General features: G+C 40.0%; 2 protein-coding genes across 11 annotated transcripts in view; one reads left to right on the top strand and one right to left on the bottom strand.

The window, feature by feature from the left end:
- Window positions 1-15,193, top strand: part of FAM13C (family with sequence similarity 13 member C) — a 139,772-nt gene extending 124,579 nt beyond the window's left edge. For 5 of the 9 annotated variants that reach the window (XM_012105090.3, XM_042240837.2, XM_012105091.5 and 2 more), the window contains 4 exons: window positions 7,736-7,831; window positions 9,138-9,337; window positions 11,080-11,181; window positions 13,587-15,193. In XM_012105090.3, coding sequence (XP_011960480.1) covers window positions 7,736-7,831; window positions 9,138-9,337; window positions 11,080-11,181; window positions 13,587-13,710 — 522 coding nt within the window. In that variant the 3' untranslated portion in view covers window positions 13,711-15,193. The remainder of the gene's footprint in view (window positions 1-7,735; window positions 7,832-9,137; window positions 9,338-11,079; window positions 11,182-13,586) is intronic. The other 4 variants (XM_060406447.1, XM_060406446.1, XM_042240836.2 and 1 more) reach the window with 1 other exon arrangement.
- The window catches only part of PHYHIPL (phytanoyl-CoA 2-hydroxylase interacting protein like), a 117,030-nt gene continuing 113,985 nt past the window's right edge, over window positions 15,179-18,223 (bottom strand). For both annotated transcript variants that reach the window (XM_004021385.6, XM_012105098.5), the window contains exon 5: window positions 15,179-16,253. In XM_004021385.6, coding sequence (XP_004021434.1) covers window positions 15,719-16,253 — 535 coding nt within the window. In that variant the 3' untranslated portion in view covers window positions 15,179-15,718. The remainder of the gene's footprint in view (window positions 16,254-18,223) is intronic.

The following is an 18,223-nucleotide window of genomic DNA, read 5'->3' as shown; positions in this document are numbered from 1 at the left end:
CGTGTCATATCTCGTTCTCCCTTACTTTCTCCTGATAAGTTAGCAAATGAACCCAAGACTAGGATTATAGCCTCATTTTACTGTGTGTGTGTGTGTGTGTGTGTGTGTGTGTGTGTGTGTGTGTGTGTGTGTATGTGGATACCCCCATGGAGTGTAGCCCACCAGGCTCCTCTGTCCATGGGATTTTCCTGGCAAGAATACTGGAGTTGGTGGCCATTTCTTCCTCCAGAGGATCTTCCCAACCTGGGGATTGAACTCAAGTCTCCTGAGTCTCTTTCTCTGGCAAGTGACTTCTCTACCACTGAGCCACCTGGGAAGCTCAAGGGTCTTTATAGATGTAGTCAAGCTAGGGTTACTTGAATGAGCCATACTGTGGTTTGAATGTGGTCCTTATAAATTTGGACACAGAGTAAATGCCATGTGAATATAGTTTAATATTTCATAAGAATAGAGAGGTAGGGTTTCTTGAGGAGTGCTAGGTAACATATCTAAAGACTTCAGCTTAGACATCTTAGTTTTGAAATCTTGGTGAGATACCCAGATACAGTTGTCAGTTACACATTTGGATATATGAGCTCAAAGAAAAGATGTATTATATTTTACAAAAAAAGATGATGAAACCAATTAGTATTTACCTGGTTAGTCCCTCCTCACCTGCATATCTGTGCTCACATTTTACTAATGCCACGGAACCTTCCTGGTAGTCCTTTCTGTCTGAACTCTGAATAGCGGGGTTGTCTCTCATTTCTTGAATAATCTGTAGCTACCATAACATAGGAACTGGTGGCTCAGTGGTAAAGAATCTGCCTGCCAATACAGGACACGTGGGTTCAGTCCTTGGTCAGGAAGATCCCCTGAAGGAGGAAATGGCAATCCACTCCTGTATTCTTGCCTGGGAAATCCCATGGGCAGGCTACAGTCCATGGGGTCACAAAAGAGTCAGACATGACTTAACAACTAAGTGATACCCTAACGTAGCTCTTAACTATTCTGTGTGCCAATTTCTGTCTCTCACAGTACTTGACAACTTCTTGAGTAAAGCTTAGGCTGTTCATTACTTACCATCCTTAGTGTCTGTACATAGTAGGTATTAAGTAAGTGTTTGCAGAGTGAATGGGTTTATGAATGAACAGACTAGCATATGAGACTTTGAAATGAAGTCCTCTTGAGGAGAATGCTGGCTTCACTTGTTCTTTTGTACTTACATTATCTAGTCTAGATCTTAAGATGGCAACATGTGCCAAATCCCAAAGGCTTCCTGTTTCCCCTTCTTGGTGCATATGATATACAAGTAGAAATGGGCTCCTGGATACCTCTGTCATTAACAAATAGCATTCAACTTAAAAATAACCAGTGTGTCGTGATGAGTGATCTTCACTCAGCCAACGTATCACCTCCTCCCACCCACAAAGGTTCTAGACTTTGTCACGGTCCTTGGGTAAGTAGATAGCTGTGTGTGTGTGTGTGTGTAGACACATGACATGCTCACATATTCAGGCACATCTGTGGTTTTCCATTCTTTAATGCTTTGATGATCTTTCCTATATTTTACAGTTATTTTGACCACATCTGTTAAAGCAACGTATAACACTTACAGCAGGACTCCGTCCGTGAATAAGCAAGTTATGTATGCTTGACAAGTGAACTAATTCTCATCTAATTCTCTATTCAACTTCCTCATCAATAAAAATACAGATAATACCTATTAATATAGTTGTTTTGACAATAAAAGACCATGCCTGGTAACTGGTGGGCAGTCATTCATTTGCAAAAAGATCTGGGTGCCTATCAGCATTATGAACTGTGATATGTGCTGGATAAAAAGATTAACAAGATAGTAAAGTGATGTGGGTTACTGCCTTCATGGCGCTCATGTTTTTCTGAGAGTTGGGATGTAAGAAATAACTCAATAGATAAAACCATTAAAGATTTTATAAGTACTGTGCAAAGAAACAGATGACATGATAGAAAATAATGAGAATGGTGTCTGTATTATATAGAGTGGTGAGGAAGTCCTGTGACATTTAAGGCAAGAGAATCAGCAGGCCAAGAGAGCAGCAAAGAGCATTCTAGGGAGATGGAGCTGCAAGTACCGCGGCCTTTGAAGGAAGGGCTCGTCGGTGGTTGGGATTCTCAGGTCTGAGTGCTAGTGCCCAGGGCGGCATGAGATGAAGTCAGAAACGACAGGTCAGGGCCCACAACACAGGCGCTCCCAGGCCACCGAAAGTTTCAGGAAGCTGCTGAATGGTTCCACGTGTGAAAGCGGCATGATGTGATTTGCACGTAAAAGATCTTCCTGATTGCTCTATGCAGAATAAATCAGGAAAAAGAGTGGAAACGGGAAGGTGAAATGGGCGGCTTGGACTAGGATGTTCACTGTGGAAATGGAAAGGAGCAGACGCCTTCAAAGTCTACTTGGGTTGTAGAATCAAAAGGATGTGCTGAATCACTGGGTGGTAGGGAGTGAAGGAAAGGAGATGGGTGCACTTACTGACGGGGAAAAACTAGATGGGTGCACACTGAGGGTGGGAGGGGATGCTTAGGAGGTCTACTTTGGACATACTCATTTTAAGATCTTTCATGAGTAGGGTGACCTATCATCCCAGGTTTCCCTAGACTTTCCTAACTTTAGCACCGAAAATTCCACGGCCCACCAAAAGCCTCAGTCCTGGGAAAACTGGGATGGTCCGTCACCCTCGTGAGGCATTTAAGACAAATAAAAACATGTAAATGAAAGTCTGAAGGTCAGAAAAACTCTGAGTTCTCTAGAAGTCATCTTTGTTTCAATGACACTTTATTTCTATTATTTTACTGATTTTAATTGGAAGATAATTACAATATTGTGAAGGCTTTTTGCCATACATTGACATGAATCAGCCATCTGCTGAACTGTTTAGTGTCAGAAAGTGAAAAGTGAAAGCTGCTTGGTTGTGTTTCACTCTTTGTGACCCAATAGACTGTAGCCCGTCAGGCTTCTCTGTCCATGGAATTCTCCAGAATATTGGAGTGGGTAGCCATCTTTTTCTCCAGGGGATCTTTCCAGCCCAGGGATTGAACCTGGTTCTCCTGCATTGCATTCTTTACTATCTGAGCCACCAGGGAAACTCCGAGTGTCAGAAGTCCCTTCAGAGAAGCCTCGTATCGCTGCAGTGGGCTAAAGTTAGGTTCTTTAAGCAGAGATCACCTGCTGTGGAATGTGTGCATCTTAGGACCTAAAGCTGCAGAGTTGCTCCGAGAGAACTTCACACAGCCAGTGTGACGTGGCCAGGCAGCTGTGGATGGTTCCGAAGGGGGGAGTCTAGAAGCCACAGAAGAAGCTAAGGGAGGACTGAAAATTTCTAAGATAGTATTATTCTTGGCTCCTCAGGGAACTGATCAGCATTTGAGGTGATCTCATTAGGCCCCATTTCTTTAAACTCAAAATGACAGATGATTTTCATCTGGGGTCTTTGCTTTACTGCTTAAAATGCATTAAATATTAGAGCTTTCGAGATGAATTCTTTCTTTTCTAGAGATGCCTTTATTATGACTCTTCCTGACATTCTTGCTGTTGGTGTTTAGTCAGAGCTCATCCTAACGCTGATAAATGCAGGAGACCCCACAGCATGGCCTTGTCAGTTCAGACCCTGCCACTGAGTGATTTTCTCCCTCCATCATCTCTGGGTGATTTTGGAGACAGTCACTTCTGGTCACAGGGTGTGCACTGAGCCCTGGAAATGAGTGAATCATCCCTCAGTTCTGATTGTGGTGCTGATTATGTCTTCCTCTGAAATGCTGAATTGGAACTGGCACCTCTCCCCTTTTTATTGTCCCTTCTAAGAACTGTAGGTGGGGTCAGGTGCACAGCACAGATTACCAAGTGGATGAGTAATGACCATTACTACCGCTGCCCCTTCATCAACTGCAGCATCTTTGAAGAGAAAAGCAGATTTTTTAAAAAACATAATCATTATAAAGATGAAATAAATTTAATCATGGGTTAGTGAGTTGTGCATTGGAGGGAGGGAAGACATACAGGTAAAAGGCACCCAAAGGAATATCCCATCAAGTTCTTCTGTCTACTTATCCTTTCAAAAAATTTAATTTTTTGAATAGGTGATACTTTCTCACATAGTTGAAAGAACAGAAAAAGCTACACATTAAAGAGACTCCTCCCCATCTGCCAGCTCCAGTTCTGAGGTCTCCCACCCCTGAGCAGGTGGAGCTATTGTTGGTAATGTTTTTTGTGTCCTTTGGAGTTTCTATATAAGGCATATACAAGAAAGGTTCAATATACATTCTCAACTTGCCCCTTTAAAAAAGGTAGCAGTCTACATAATTGTGAATCCTTTTTTCACTTTGCATATTCATATTGACATAGTTTCTCATTATTTATTAAACTTATGATTTAATAGCACCATGGTATTCCTCTTTTAGTAATTTACAACCTTGATGGTAACCTCAAATCAAGTAGTTTGATGACTTAAATAACATTTTGTATGCCTGACTCTGTGCCAGGGATATTTACATAAGATAATTAAAAATAATTTTAATTATTTTTTTGCATATTAAGAACCTAAGGTTCAGAGAGTCCATAATTTTCCAAATTGAATATAGTGTGTAATTTTGAAGCCAGTTATCTAAACTTACGGCCTCTCTTTTCAAGGCCGATACTGATCTGCGTATGCTTGGAAATCTGAACTGACCTGGCCATCCTTTCCAGCAGCTGGTTTGCATGGTGATGTTCACTAGTGACCTCCTGTGTTGTTGGACTGACTGGTTAGTTGAAACAGTCAGATTTGTTCCACACAGACTGTCTCCCTCAGTGAGGGCTTGGGGAGACACACTCAGGGAAAGTTTGGCAGGACTTGAGTCCTTCAGGCTAAAGAATAATGGATTCCCATCACTGTCTGTCCAGAGAGGGGAAGTCAGTTCTACCTCTGCAAGAGAGAGCTTGTTTATGCTGACAGTTTGAGTGATTTTTATGTTTCTGTGGCTTCCTGTGAAAAAACACGGGGCCAGTGCCACGGGGAGAAAGGAAACAGGCATGGTGGTAAAAGCAGTCTTTTCTCTAAGGACTGTCTGACCAGGGCCCAGAAAGAATGGACGCTGGGGCTGACCACTCAGCAGCAGCTCTGCTTGGGAAACCAGCTTGCTCAGGGCAGCCATTCCAGACCTTGGTGACTGGAGTAACCTGGCTGGGGTGGGGTGGGGCAGTTTTTACAATGATGTCAAGTTGTCAACAAAGCTTGTCAAATTTCCTTCTGTGCATGATGCCCTCTCGCTTATCCTTGAAGCCTCCTTTTTCTGCCGCCATAAAAATGGAGGAGCAGGGAGGAAGGGTCATTTAGCTGCAGGGTTTATCTCCTTAAATTTATCTTTACAATCGGACTACCCATTCATGCTCTGGATCTCTCTCTGGCTCTTGCAGGTTATTCAACATGATCCTTGTTTTCTCCATTTAAATAAAAAACACAAGTTAGATACTACTAACGTATCATTGCCAGCCGCTAATATGCAGAGTTGGGGAGCAGGATGCATTTCAGAAAGAGCCATTGGACTCAGAGGAGAAAATGGTCTGAATCTCAGTAGAAAGTGGCCGAGGAATGAGGAACAGCTCAGTTGAATGTGTCTCCGCCCCTTGATTGGAGGTATCTGTCCTGCAGAGCCAACCTCGACTCATTTTCCACCATGAAGAGCCACTTTGCAGGCCTCATGATAGCTAGTCTCCACAGGCCCCTGAGTAGAAGACAGCCCCTGGCATGTCTGACCACTAACCCTTCTTTCAGGCAGCCTGCCATCCTGTCCAAATGTATTTGAGGATAAGCACTAATGGCATTAAAGTTTTGATAGTGTCCTGTACTTATGGCCATTGAACCCTCACATCTGTCTTTGGGGATTACTTTAATAGTGGTCCTAAGAGTAAATCATAAAATCAGTAGCGTGAAAGATGAATTCCATACGTTATATACCTGCCCTGGCTTTTATCTAGCATCTGTGGAAGGAACCTTTCTGTAACAGCATTCATCATTCTAACTTGCTTTTTGGCCGCTCTTTTCTTTTTCTCTTTTAAGACTAAATTTAGCTTTTCTAGAATCCAGACAATATATTTTTGTTGTAAAAATCAGCAAAATCACAAAAATCAAACTGCAATAGAGAGATGCCAATAACAGTTAAATGCACCCTTTTCAAAGTGCTTTCTATGGAATATAAGTCCCAATAAGATACTGAATAAAAGACCATTTCAGTGTTTTCTGAATCAAGAAATTTTTTTCTTTGTCACCTGTTAAAATCCCATGTAATATGTGAATTTTTCATGTGTAAAAATGTAACATGACTAAGAAAACCTTTAAGGAATGATTGGGCTAGAAAATGAAAGGTTCTTGGGGTTACTTAACCAATAAATGAACTGAACATAGAGAGGTGGTCTTTCTTTCTACTGAAAATAAAAGAGCCTTGGGTCATATAGCCTGTGGAATTTATATGAAGATTGCTAAAAATCAGACTACTTTTACTATCTATAAAAACCTGGGTTATTAGATGGGTGGTAGGAAAGCCTATACATGTGTACCATGAAAAATTGAAGAAATACATGATATAATTTATTTGGGCAGACAAGACTACAACACAGACAATAGGTGAGGCCCAGGCAGTGAGATACAGAAATGTTTCACTTCCTTTTCTCTGTGAAGAAAGATCAGCAGAGGCCAGAATGGTTCTCAGCTGGGATGGAGAATAACTAGAAGGCTGAAAACATACACGTTTGGGCCACTTTCTCCTCCTCCAGCGTTCTCTTGGGGGCTCTGGAGGGTGGAGTCAGGACCCTGGGGGGGTCGTGCCGTGTGCTGCTTGTACCGTTTCCTTCCCATCACCTGCCGAGTGAGATCCACGGGGCCCGAGGGAAACAGAGTCTGTGTATAGTGAACATATGGAAACGTCACGCAGGACACACATCAGGAAGGAAAACCAAAGGAAGCAGAGGAGTCTGGTCATTTTCGATGGAGAGGTAGGTAGGTGGGTGGGTAATTAGGCAGATGATTAGTAGGTAAGTAGGAAACTATTTAGAATTGTGTGTACCCTGAGGCATGTGAAAAGTAGTGTTTAGGGATGAGTCAAACGGCAGAAGGGTAACAGAATGGATTGGTGGACCAAGAGGTTATACACTTTTTTTGGCTGGAAGGAACGTTTTAAACTCTCAACATCCTTGTTGTATAGGTAGGAAATTGAGAATCCAGAGAGGTTTACTGTTTTATCCAAAATATTTAGTTTATGTCAGATTTAGCCAGTAAACTAGCATAGAATCCAAGTATGTAGTGACAGTGACCTGGACAGTGTTGGTGTCTGTGAGTAGAATCTTGAAAGTCCAGATAAAATACATGTTCCAGAAGAAAAATTGATAGGCCTCAGTCATCCATTAGTTTCTTTAAGAATGAAGAAATAAAGTTATTAATTCTTTAATTAAATAATTAAAGGCACCTTACCATTTAAACACCGAGGATTCCTCTAGTAAGCTCTAAAAACATCTTTTTCAACTTGGACCTCTCCTTTAAGAAGCTTTTCCTAGATGGAAATTGGCATGTGCTTCATACAGTATCTTAGCAATGACCTACCTTTTGAAGATTACTGTCACATTTTAGTACTGTAATCCCTTACTTTTAGGCTTCAAACCTTTTTTTTTTTTTTTTTTTGCCTGTTAAAAACACTGATGTATTTTCATTCTCGTTTGAGAAAGGAACAATAATTTCATGTTTTCCAGGTAATGAAGCAAGACAAGAACCTCATAAAGCCTCTTTATGACCGATACAGAATTATCAAGCAAATCTTGTCCACACCTTCCCTTATTCCAACAATTGTAAGTTGGGAAAGCTTGCCTTCACTACTAACCTGTCCGTGTGCTTTGTGCCGACATTTGTTAGGGAGGTGGCACCAGGAAGGGGCAAGCAAGCCTTCTTGGCAGGATGTCCTGCCCACACGGCCAGGTGTGCCAGAGCATAGAAGTGAGGCCTCCCTCAGCTCCCACACTGTACTCGACAGCGCCTGTTGGTTAGGGCCGCTGTGAAACAGGACTGGGTAGCGATTCCATTTCTGAAGCCAGTTTTAGCATTTGCTTTCATTGCTTGGGTGAGGAGAACAAATGATGGATTTTAGTCTGGCATTACCTAATTTACAACCGCACAGCTAGACAAAACAGAACCCGTTCTAGTCTGGGTGTTGTTAATTTTTCTCCTTTAATAAGAAAATTGATTTGTGTGTTCTTTGATAATAATGCTGCGTTTGTTTTTGTTACCATTTGACCATCACTGTGTAAGATAGAAGCAGATTTATTTCAATAGACAATATGAATACTGAAATTGGGTTAGACTACTTTTAATTAAGAATGATTTATGGGAATACAGAACTAGAAAAGTACCACAAATCCTACACCACCAATATTAGAACAGTCACTTGCTCAAGATGTCAGTATTAAAAGAAAATAAATATTAACAGATACAAATTTAAGTATACTTCAGTACATTTATACTTCCACAAACAACTCTAAACACAGAGACATCGTGACTCATACTCGTTGAGATTTTCCTGTTACGGAAGCATAAGTTAAAACAGGGAATGGTTTTCAGATTTCCTTGCAAGAAAATCTTCTGGTTGTGACAAGCATTATCAGAACAGGTTATGGAGAATCTCCATTTTATTTTTGGCCTTCATGAAGCGGTTCCCTGAATTTACCCATTTTCTCAGTATTCTCTGTATCTGAGCCCAGACCAGGGCCTGATTTGGGTGACAAGATGATGCAGAGGCCTGTGGTCCATCTCTGCTCACCCATGCTAACTCTATTAGAGTCTGGGGTTGGTAAGTCTGGTGGAGGGAAGATTACTAGGCAGTTCCAGACTAGAACACATCCCCGTTGTCTGTGCCTTCTTTGACTAGCAGAAGAAGCTGAGCTTGGTAAGCACGTTAGCCAGCATGCGTGCTTTATTTGCTAGTTAACTTCTGCTAAGCTTCTTCTGATGCAACCAAGCTAGCATTCCTCTTGGTTTTCAGTAGGCACAGGGGTCACCTACTGTTTTCATGGTGTCTATTTAGGGTTCCCTTTTCCTGTTTCTGCTTCCCTAAGAGGCCCTTAGCACTTTGTGACTCTATTGAACTCTTCTTATGATAAGCAGGAGGAAGAAGACTCTGATGAAGACTGTCCACAGGGAAGTCAGCAGCCTTCTTTGCCAAATCCAGCATCTCACCCTCCTGCTGGTGATCACCTCACACACTCTGAAGAGACTGAGCCCGTGAAGCTCCTGCTCCCTGACGAAAAGAAGGAAGTCAAACCACCAGCCCTCTCCATGTCCAATTTACACGAGGCCACCATGTGAGTGTCAGTCTTAAGTATGGAGTCGTCTTTGAACTCCTTCTGGTCTGGGGGACCTTATATGTACACACAGTATACAACTGGGAGAGCTATTACACTCTCTAAAAAGTGCCATTCACCAGAAAACACATCTGGTTATCCTCCTAACAGGGAAACTGAGACAAAGCCATGAGGAACCAAGGCTCCTAATAAGGTCCTAAAGTGAAGAAAGTGTTAGTCGCTCAGTCATGTCCGACTCTTTGCGACCCTATGGACTGTAGCTGGCCAGTCTCCTCTGTCCACGGAATTGGAGTGGGTTACCATGCCCTCCTCCAGGGGATCTTCCTGACCCAGGCTTGAACCCAGCTCTCCTGCACTGCAGGCAGGTTCTTTGTCTAGTCTGAGCCACCAGGGAAGCCCAACATGGCCCTAAAGATGCCAAAAGTGCTGATGTTCCATTTTCTACCCCTGTACATCATTTCAGCAGGTCTGGTGCTGGTCTAATGCCTGGCAGTGTTGGCCTTTGATGATGCTCAAACAAAAGGAACTGGGATTCTGTGTTGGGTCAGAAGTTGTCAGGACCTTTATTCTATTCTATTTAAATAAAATGGTTTTGCCGGACTGGGACTTAAGTAAATGAGCTGACCTTTTTCTTCTAATGGCTCCTCAGTCAGGAGCCATTTGGATTTTCATTAGTGTCATTATTATTATTATTATTCAGTAGCTGCCCTTCCTCTGATCATTTGGCCTTCTTTCATTTGTATATTATAGGCCAGATTATGAGTTTTTTTTTTTTTAACACATGTAACAGTGTGGTGAGTATATATGCCCCGAGAAAGGGATGGAATCCCCACAAATACCTGAGACAAGACCAAGGACTAAGCTGTAAGCTGAGCGTTTGGTGTACTTGTTATCAGCTGGCACCGCAGTTTCAGCTGAGAGAAGAGTGACCTGTTTGGAAGCAGAACATCAGTCTTCCCTCTTCTTCCATTTTTTCCTCTTTCCCTCTCTCCCTGACTTCTTTTCTCTTTCTTCCCTCCCTTTCTTCTCTTTCTTGGTTGGCTGACTGGCTGGTGGGCTCTTCTAAAGTAACTGTACTTTTTTGGGGGGTGGGGGGTGGGGAGGGAGTGTGTAGGGCTCTTTGGAAAGCAGTGGAATCATTTTCTTGATAGAAAATGCCCATATATGATTTCAGGGAGTTCACAGAGTTTCTGAAATCAGACACAAGCTCCCCAGGTAAAGCCTCCTGCTCTCAAGCAGTTGACTTTTCTCTCTTAGAAAGAAGTAAGTAGACTCTGCAACATAATTACAGCTTTCTTGGGGTCTTTGTTTCATTCCCAAGGGTTTTGACATTCCCCTTATAGTCAAGATTCAGAGTAGAATTCTTTTTAAAATCTCTCCCTCTAGCCTCTCTTCAGTCTGTCACCAGATAACTGAGGAGTGTGCTCATCATATCTGAAGTGCTTTCTCCCTCATGCCCCCATGTGGCCTTTACTGTCCCCACTTTTATAATGGATGCAGCCTGCCTGCCTCCCATCCATCCTTTCCATTTCCTGATGCTGTTATTTTCATCGTCTGTGATGCCCCCGCCACGTGTTCCCCTCTGGTCAGGTTCTACCTGTGTCATCCTTATTCAGAAGGCACTCTTTTAAGTAGAACACTTCTGTATCATAATAGCTTTTTTGCTAAATAGCTAGCTCTGCTCATCTCTCTCAGTTATGCCAGAGCTCCATAATGGCAGATATATATTCTACCTGATACAGGCCTGTACTTCTTGACCATCTCCGAGAAACTAGGGCTGATAAGAAGAGACTTCGGAAAGCCTTGAGAGAATTTGAGGAACAGTTTTTTAAACAAACAGGAAGGTAAGTGTGGGCAGAGATATTTTTTAAGCTAATGACTCCTAGAGAACTAAGAGTCAGGAGTAAGCTCAGATTTTTTGTTTGTTTGTTTTTTGCAGTAACGGTGACTTTATACAAGACATAATTTCCAGTGACTTACAACTAGTGTTTGTCTAATGCAACATTTGGGTAGTATCATTATTGGGTATGTTTTATAGAAGGATGTAGCTATCAAGTATAAGACATGAATCTTTAAAAAAAACAAAAGATGAACTCCCTAAATTCCCTAACTTTGCATAATAAATCCCATTATAACTATTGAATTTATCTAAACCTTAAATAAATCTATCTGATCTTTCAGCCCATGTTAGTTCTCTGTTCTAAGTTGACTGTTATATAAGTCCAAGTGACCTACCTTTCTGCTGATGGTAACTATCTAATGAGAAATGTTATGTGGTTGTTAAATTCAGAATATAAAACAATTTGTTTTCTTTTTTCCTTTACAAAATTTCTATACAACTTTTACATTTTTTAACCTATCCAAACACAGGCAATTTAAAGAGTTTGAGAACCTTCTGGTGTGTTATTAGTCCTGCCAAATGGGTCTGCAGTGGTACTTGGCATGCCTCTGACATCCAGGGAAGTTAGTCATGTTCTATGTATAGTATTTTAAATGCACCAGTGAGTGGGAAACCCACTTCAGATATGCTTACTACTTGGTTGAGGTTATCTGCCCTCTTGTGGTAATACACTTAAACTAAAGGCAGAAGCGGTGCCATATTACAAGTAAAATCAAATAGTCGAATGGCTACGAAATACAGATCTTGTTTTTCTAAAACATTTCATTGGGAAGGGTTACCTGTCCATAGGTAAAATAACCATGCAAATAGATAATTAAAAAATTTAATGTTCTATGAATGTTCTTGGTAAGAGTCATCATGCAAGAAGCATAGTTATCTAGGTATGACCTTAACAATTATGAGCCAGGACCTGTGCTAAATGCTTATGTATGTTTTATATAATGAGAAAAGTGGTTAAGGAAATACTTAGTACAATGCATTCTTGTTTATTAGATAAAGAGGAGTGTGCCGGACCAGAGATAATTGCATCATGAACTATTAGTGTTTCCCTATAAATTAGACTATTTCTTCACTTAGGTATGTTTACACAAATTAAGGTGGCATTTAGATACCCAGTTGGGATAAGTTTGGCCCAGAATACAGAATGGAGTCAAAGGAATTATGTTAGTCTAAAAGGAACTCTGGCTGTAGATTTGTATACTGTTCTGAGTTCTGAACTAGAGATTTCAGGGAAGACTCTTTATAGATTCCCAAAGAATATCGTTATCTACTGGTGTTGTTAACACTATATATACTGCCCTGAAATTTCTAGTTCAGAACTCAGAACAGTATTCAAATCTATGTGTACTGTTAGCTGTTCTTTTATTGGTAAGAAATATAACTTTATCAGTACTGGTAAAATAGAAGGGGTATAGGCTGTTTGCTTTTTACCCATTTTCAGCTATACTTATGTTACAGAGTTTATGTTATCTGTGTTTATATTCAATAGCAGTGGTGGTGACTTCATCTGGGTTTTCCAGTCCTTGTATTTCAAAGTCATGGGTGGAAATATTTTAAAAGCAATTGGCCATCTTTATTAACTAAGGAGATCCTGAACTAACTCTTGTCCTTTAGAAAACATATCCTGGCAATGTAAATTTCTGGGAAGGCAGATGATTTTAACTCCAGATGTTACCCAATTATCCTTCAAAGTAAATGTCAAGAACATCTGGCAGTTAGGAGGCATATGTATCAAACTGGGCATGATCCGTAGTCTAGTCTTAGTAGGATCAGTGTGCAAAGAACCACTACAATTTAGACTCAGATTTCTGAAAGGAACTTCTCTGTGACTCTTCTATACATTAACAGAGATAGGACTATAATTACAAGAAAGTTTAGAAATAATTCATGTTTGTAAGGTAGCTACTGAACTTTTCCCTCCTATTACCATAGATTTATAAGTTATTTCTGTTAATGTAATTTTCGTAGTATTTTTAGGTTGATATTTTAAACAACTATCACTATAAGGGCTGAATATTCTGCACAGGCTTGGATGATGGAAGAAAGACTAGGTAAAAAAATATCTTGAGGGTTCTGGTTTTTATTTCCCGCAGACCTTTCCTCTTCCCCAGTGTTATATGTCTATGCACTGGACAATGTTTTGCAAAACACTTATAATATTTAACTTCTCAGAGCACTATTACATTGAAACCTAGTAACACATGGAAGAGGGAGAGGAAAAAAGACTTGATGAAAAAATCTAGCGGAAATTGTTACCCTGTACTTTTCTCACAAGAGTTAAAAAAGGATTTTTAATGACTTGGTTCATTAATGATCTAATGCATTTATATATATATATATTTTTTGCAGAAGTCCACAAAAGGAAGATCGGATACCAATGGCAGATGAGTACTATGAATACAAGCATATAAAAGCCAAACTGAGACTATTAGAGGTCCTCATCAGCAAGCAAGATGTGGCCAAAACTATTTGAGGTTCAGGAAATGTTTGTGATCACTTTCACCTGTGATAAGGCAAGTTTATTTTCCTCTGCCGTTCTTGCTAAGTAGTATGACAACTGAAAACTGAAGCACTTTAGTGGGAGTATTAGCTGTTGTTAAGAATGGATGGCAAGTGTAATTATACATGAATAGAAGGGATTAAAATGGGAGAAAATACAGTAAGTAACATATAATTGGAAAATAAAATTCAGCCTTCTCCATGCCAAGGAGAAAATGCAGTCAGTATAATTACTTCAGAAAACATGTATTGTATCAAACCTAAGTAATAAAAAGTGTCCACCTGTTAAATGGACCACTGGTTAGAGAAAGTCTACTTAATGTCCAAAGACTGCTTATACTGACATACGGAAAGAGCATGATTTTTAACCCAATAAGAACAACAAAAGAAACTCATTTTACATAGAAAGGGATACAGTCATTAAGAATGTAATTTATTTGAAACTTCTAATAGATTTTTAAGTGATAAAAAATCTACTACCTTGTCCCTTAAGTCTGCTAGGCTTTCAGCACCCTAAAATATACTAGAATGTGTCACTGCTAATTTTTTATTTCTATATAAAAATAGCACATTATTTTATCTGTTCCTTAAAATTTTACATTTCTGATTACCAAAGTTCATTCTGATAGCATGTACTTTGTGAATTATCTTTGTTTATAATTGACAGATGTTTATATTAAAATAAAATATTGTATTAAAATTTGAAAATAGGTATTTTGGATAGATGTGTCTGTAGCATATAATCTAATGTGATCATAGTTATAATAGCTAATCTTTTTGTTTACTATAAGATATATAAACTATTTTTCCATTGGGAATATGTGTTTTTCTTAATGTTCCAAGGTCTATACTTTGTAAAGTCAAAAAAATTTCCCATGAACTATAGTTGTTACTCATTCTGTATAAAATGAAAGGTTTAGTACCTGTTTGCTGTAACACCTTGGAAAAGAAGCCAGGATACTTTATTTGCATCATTAACTTCAGTGTATATTGTTTTGTTATTTTGTATTAAACCACGTTTATTATTTTGCTTTTGTAAAAATAAGTAAAAGGTCCACATTTTCTCTCTCATACCAGCCACGTTTGTAGTTCTCTTTTCTGTAATGTTTAAGCACAATGGTGAACAAATTCACATTTTCATATAGTTTGGTTGGGATTGACTATTTCTGAAGCAGATGGTTTCAGAGGCTTACTGTTTTCTCTATAGTTACCTATATTTACCTGATATTTTATAACCTTTATGAATCAGAATAATGTCCTTCACAAATTTGTTTAATTAAAGTTATGTACTTGTAACAGGACAGATACACAACTATTTGAGGTTTACAAACTACATCTTTGATAAGGGAAATGGTTTCGTGACATGTATACAATTGCTATTAAGATGTAACTCTATATATTCTATAAGATTGTAAATATTTTATACAACAATACAAATAAAATATTTTTCTATTATATTTATTATGTTGAAACACAGTAGTTGTTTCCTGTTAGCTAATATAAATAACATAAATAACACTGTCAAACAACAAGTTGGAAGTGCTGACAATTCTAGGCTTCAAGATTTAACTCATGCTGCAATTACACTTTTTCATGCGGTTTGGAGTTATCCCAATATTTGTTCAGTAGATTAAAATGAGAGCATATTTAAACACCATTTATAAGCCATTATTTTGTATTTTACTAAAGCAGTTTATATAATAGTTTGGTTATGTTTGGCATAGAGGAAAAATAAAAACATTGCAGCATCTAGGCAAGAGGGTGTCAGAAACAACTCAGGACAGTTCATCTCTCAAAGTCGTGGGAAGGGTAGGGACTGGGAAACACTACAACAGCTCGGAAATCTGAAAAGTGATGGTTCGCTTTCGGTGACAGTGGCATGGGCATGCTTCAGTGGAAAACATCTGGGTGATGAAAATGGACAACAGAGGATCAGGGCTCCTACGGGAAGAAAGGGGGCCTCAGAATAAGAAAAGTGGGCATTAACGTCCAACACTAATATTACAGGTTTTGCAGCTGGGATCTTTCTTTGCATTTGCAGTAGATAAGCTCATGAGCTGATGACCAGTGATTTCTGCCACGGTGCCTAGAGAAAGATCCACGGGGTCAGTGTAAATGACTTCTAAAATGACATCCTGGGCATGGTGGTAAACCAGCATCCCATCTTCTTCTCTGCACGTCAGAAATTTATTATCCTGGGAATTTAGTTGAGGAAGGCGCTGCTTACAAAATTCATCTCCTGGTGATCCCACAGGAGCAATGACCAGAATCACATAATGATAAGCAGTGTACATACAGTAGAAGTCCCCAAAGTATAAGTTAGTATTGGGGTTAAAAAGTTTTTCTGCTGCAATCTCAAACCTGTATCTTCCATAAGGTGAATCCTGGGGTGGCTTCCCAGTATTGAATTCAGTGCTGCAGCTAAAGAAGATGCCTTCTAATTTTCCACTGATAGGAGAGCCATGGCTGCCACTGTTATCCTTGACGGAGGGCTGCATAGCATTCCCATGATGTTCTCTGCAAGAGAAAATAAATGGTCACTGCTTGGTACAGTGGTGGTAGAGCTACTAATGTATAGAGTTGAATGGTGATAGACTACAAGTCAACTGTCTACTATTAAGAGCCTGGGTGCTCATCCATCCTACCATCAGATCAAGGAGAATGCATCTTTTGACATTACTTACAAAAAGCTAAATTCCAGCCATGACCCTAAGGTAAGAATGCTCTGCTACAAACCTTGGAGGTCTTTTAACATGATAAATTTCCTGACCAGGAAAACAAAAGTGGAATGAGAAATGGTATGGCTGAAATCACATCCACTATAAGCCTACTGGGTTTTAGAAGTGATTTGGGGAAGAGAAAACTGGACTGACAGCGCTGGCTAAACATGCTGAATGTTTCTTCAAAGTCTGCCAGAATTTAGATCTAAAGTGAGTGTTGTCCATGTACATCAGTACAAAAGCATCTTGTTTTATTTTTTTGCTTCAGTTTTTTAACCCAGGCCCAGTTGACTACTCAGGTCATCTTACTTGCATTTTGCTTAGAACAGAGCTGTTATCTCCTGTTACCACATTCTCAGCTCTTTTCTCTACACTTCTCACCTCCCACTGGGCTGGACCTCTGTCATGCAGTTCTTCCTACTCCTTGCTCCCTTCCATTCAGTTATACCAACGAAAGAGAAAGTAAGAGACATGGGAAGATAGCCCATGATCTTAGACTATAAGAATTAATATTATGAAAATATCTATTTTTAAAAAATTTATTTTTATTTTACTTTACAATACTGTATTGGTTTTGCCATACATTGACATGAATCCGCCACAGGTGTACATGAATTCCCAATCCTGAACCCCGCCCCCCGACCTCTCTCCCCATATCATCTATTTTTTTTAAAAAAAAGCATGAGAAATGCTGGGCTGGAAGAAGCAGAAGCTGGAATCAAGATTGCCAGGAGAAATATCAATAACCTCAGATATGCAGATGACACCACCCTTATGGCAGAAAGTGAAGAGGAACTCAAAAGCCTCTTGATGAGGGTGAAAGAGGAGAGTGAAAAAGTTGGCTTAAAGCTCAACATTCAGAAAACGAAGATCATGGCATCTGGTCCCATCACTTCATGGCGAATAGATGGGGAAACAGTGGAAACAGTGTCAGACTTTATTTTGGGGGGCTCCAAAATCACTGCAGGTGGTGAGTGCAGCCATGAAATTAAAAGATGCTTACTCCTTGGAAGAAAAGTTATGATCAACCTAGATAGCATATTCAAAAGCAGAGACATTACTTTGCCAACAAAGGTCTGTCTAGTCAAGGCTATGGTTTTTCTAGTGGTCATGTATGGATGTGAGAGTTGGACTGTGAAGAAGGCTGAGCACCGAAGAATTGATGCTTTTGAACTGTGGTGTTGGAGAAGACTCTTGAGAGTCCCTTGGACTGCAAGGAGATCCAACCAGTCCATTCTAAAGGAGATCAGCCCTGGGATTTCTTTTGGAAGGAATGATGCTAAAGCTGAAACTCCAGTACTTTGGCCACCTCATGCGAAGAGTTGACTCATTGGAAAAGACTCTGATGCTGGGAGGGATTGGGGGCAGGAGGAGAAGGGGATGACAGAGGATGAGATGGCTGGATGGCATCACTGACTCGATGGACGTGAGTCTGAGTGAACTCCGGGAGTTGGTGATGGAACGGGAGGCCTGGCGTGCTGCGATTCATGCGGTCTCAAAGAGTCAGACACGACTGAGCGACTCAACTGAACTGAACCCAAAGCGGTCTACATTTAATTGGTTCCCTATCAAATTAATATGACCCCTATAAAGTTACCCATGAAAATTTTCACAGAACTAGAGCACGTAATCCTAAAATTTATGTGGAGCCATAAAAGATTCAGAATTGCTGTGGCAATCCTAAGGAAAAAGAACTAACCTAGAGGCATAACCCTCCCACACTTCAGACAATACTGCAAAGCTACAGTAAGCAAAATATCATGATAA

This window comes from Ovis aries, chromosome 25 (assembly GCF_016772045.2).
Source record: "Ovis aries strain OAR_USU_Benz2616 breed Rambouillet chromosome 25, ARS-UI_Ramb_v3.0, whole genome shotgun sequence".
NCBI lineage: Eukaryota > Metazoa > Chordata > Mammalia > Artiodactyla > Bovidae > Ovis > Ovis aries.
This window is presented reverse-complemented; position numbering and strand designations above follow the sequence as displayed.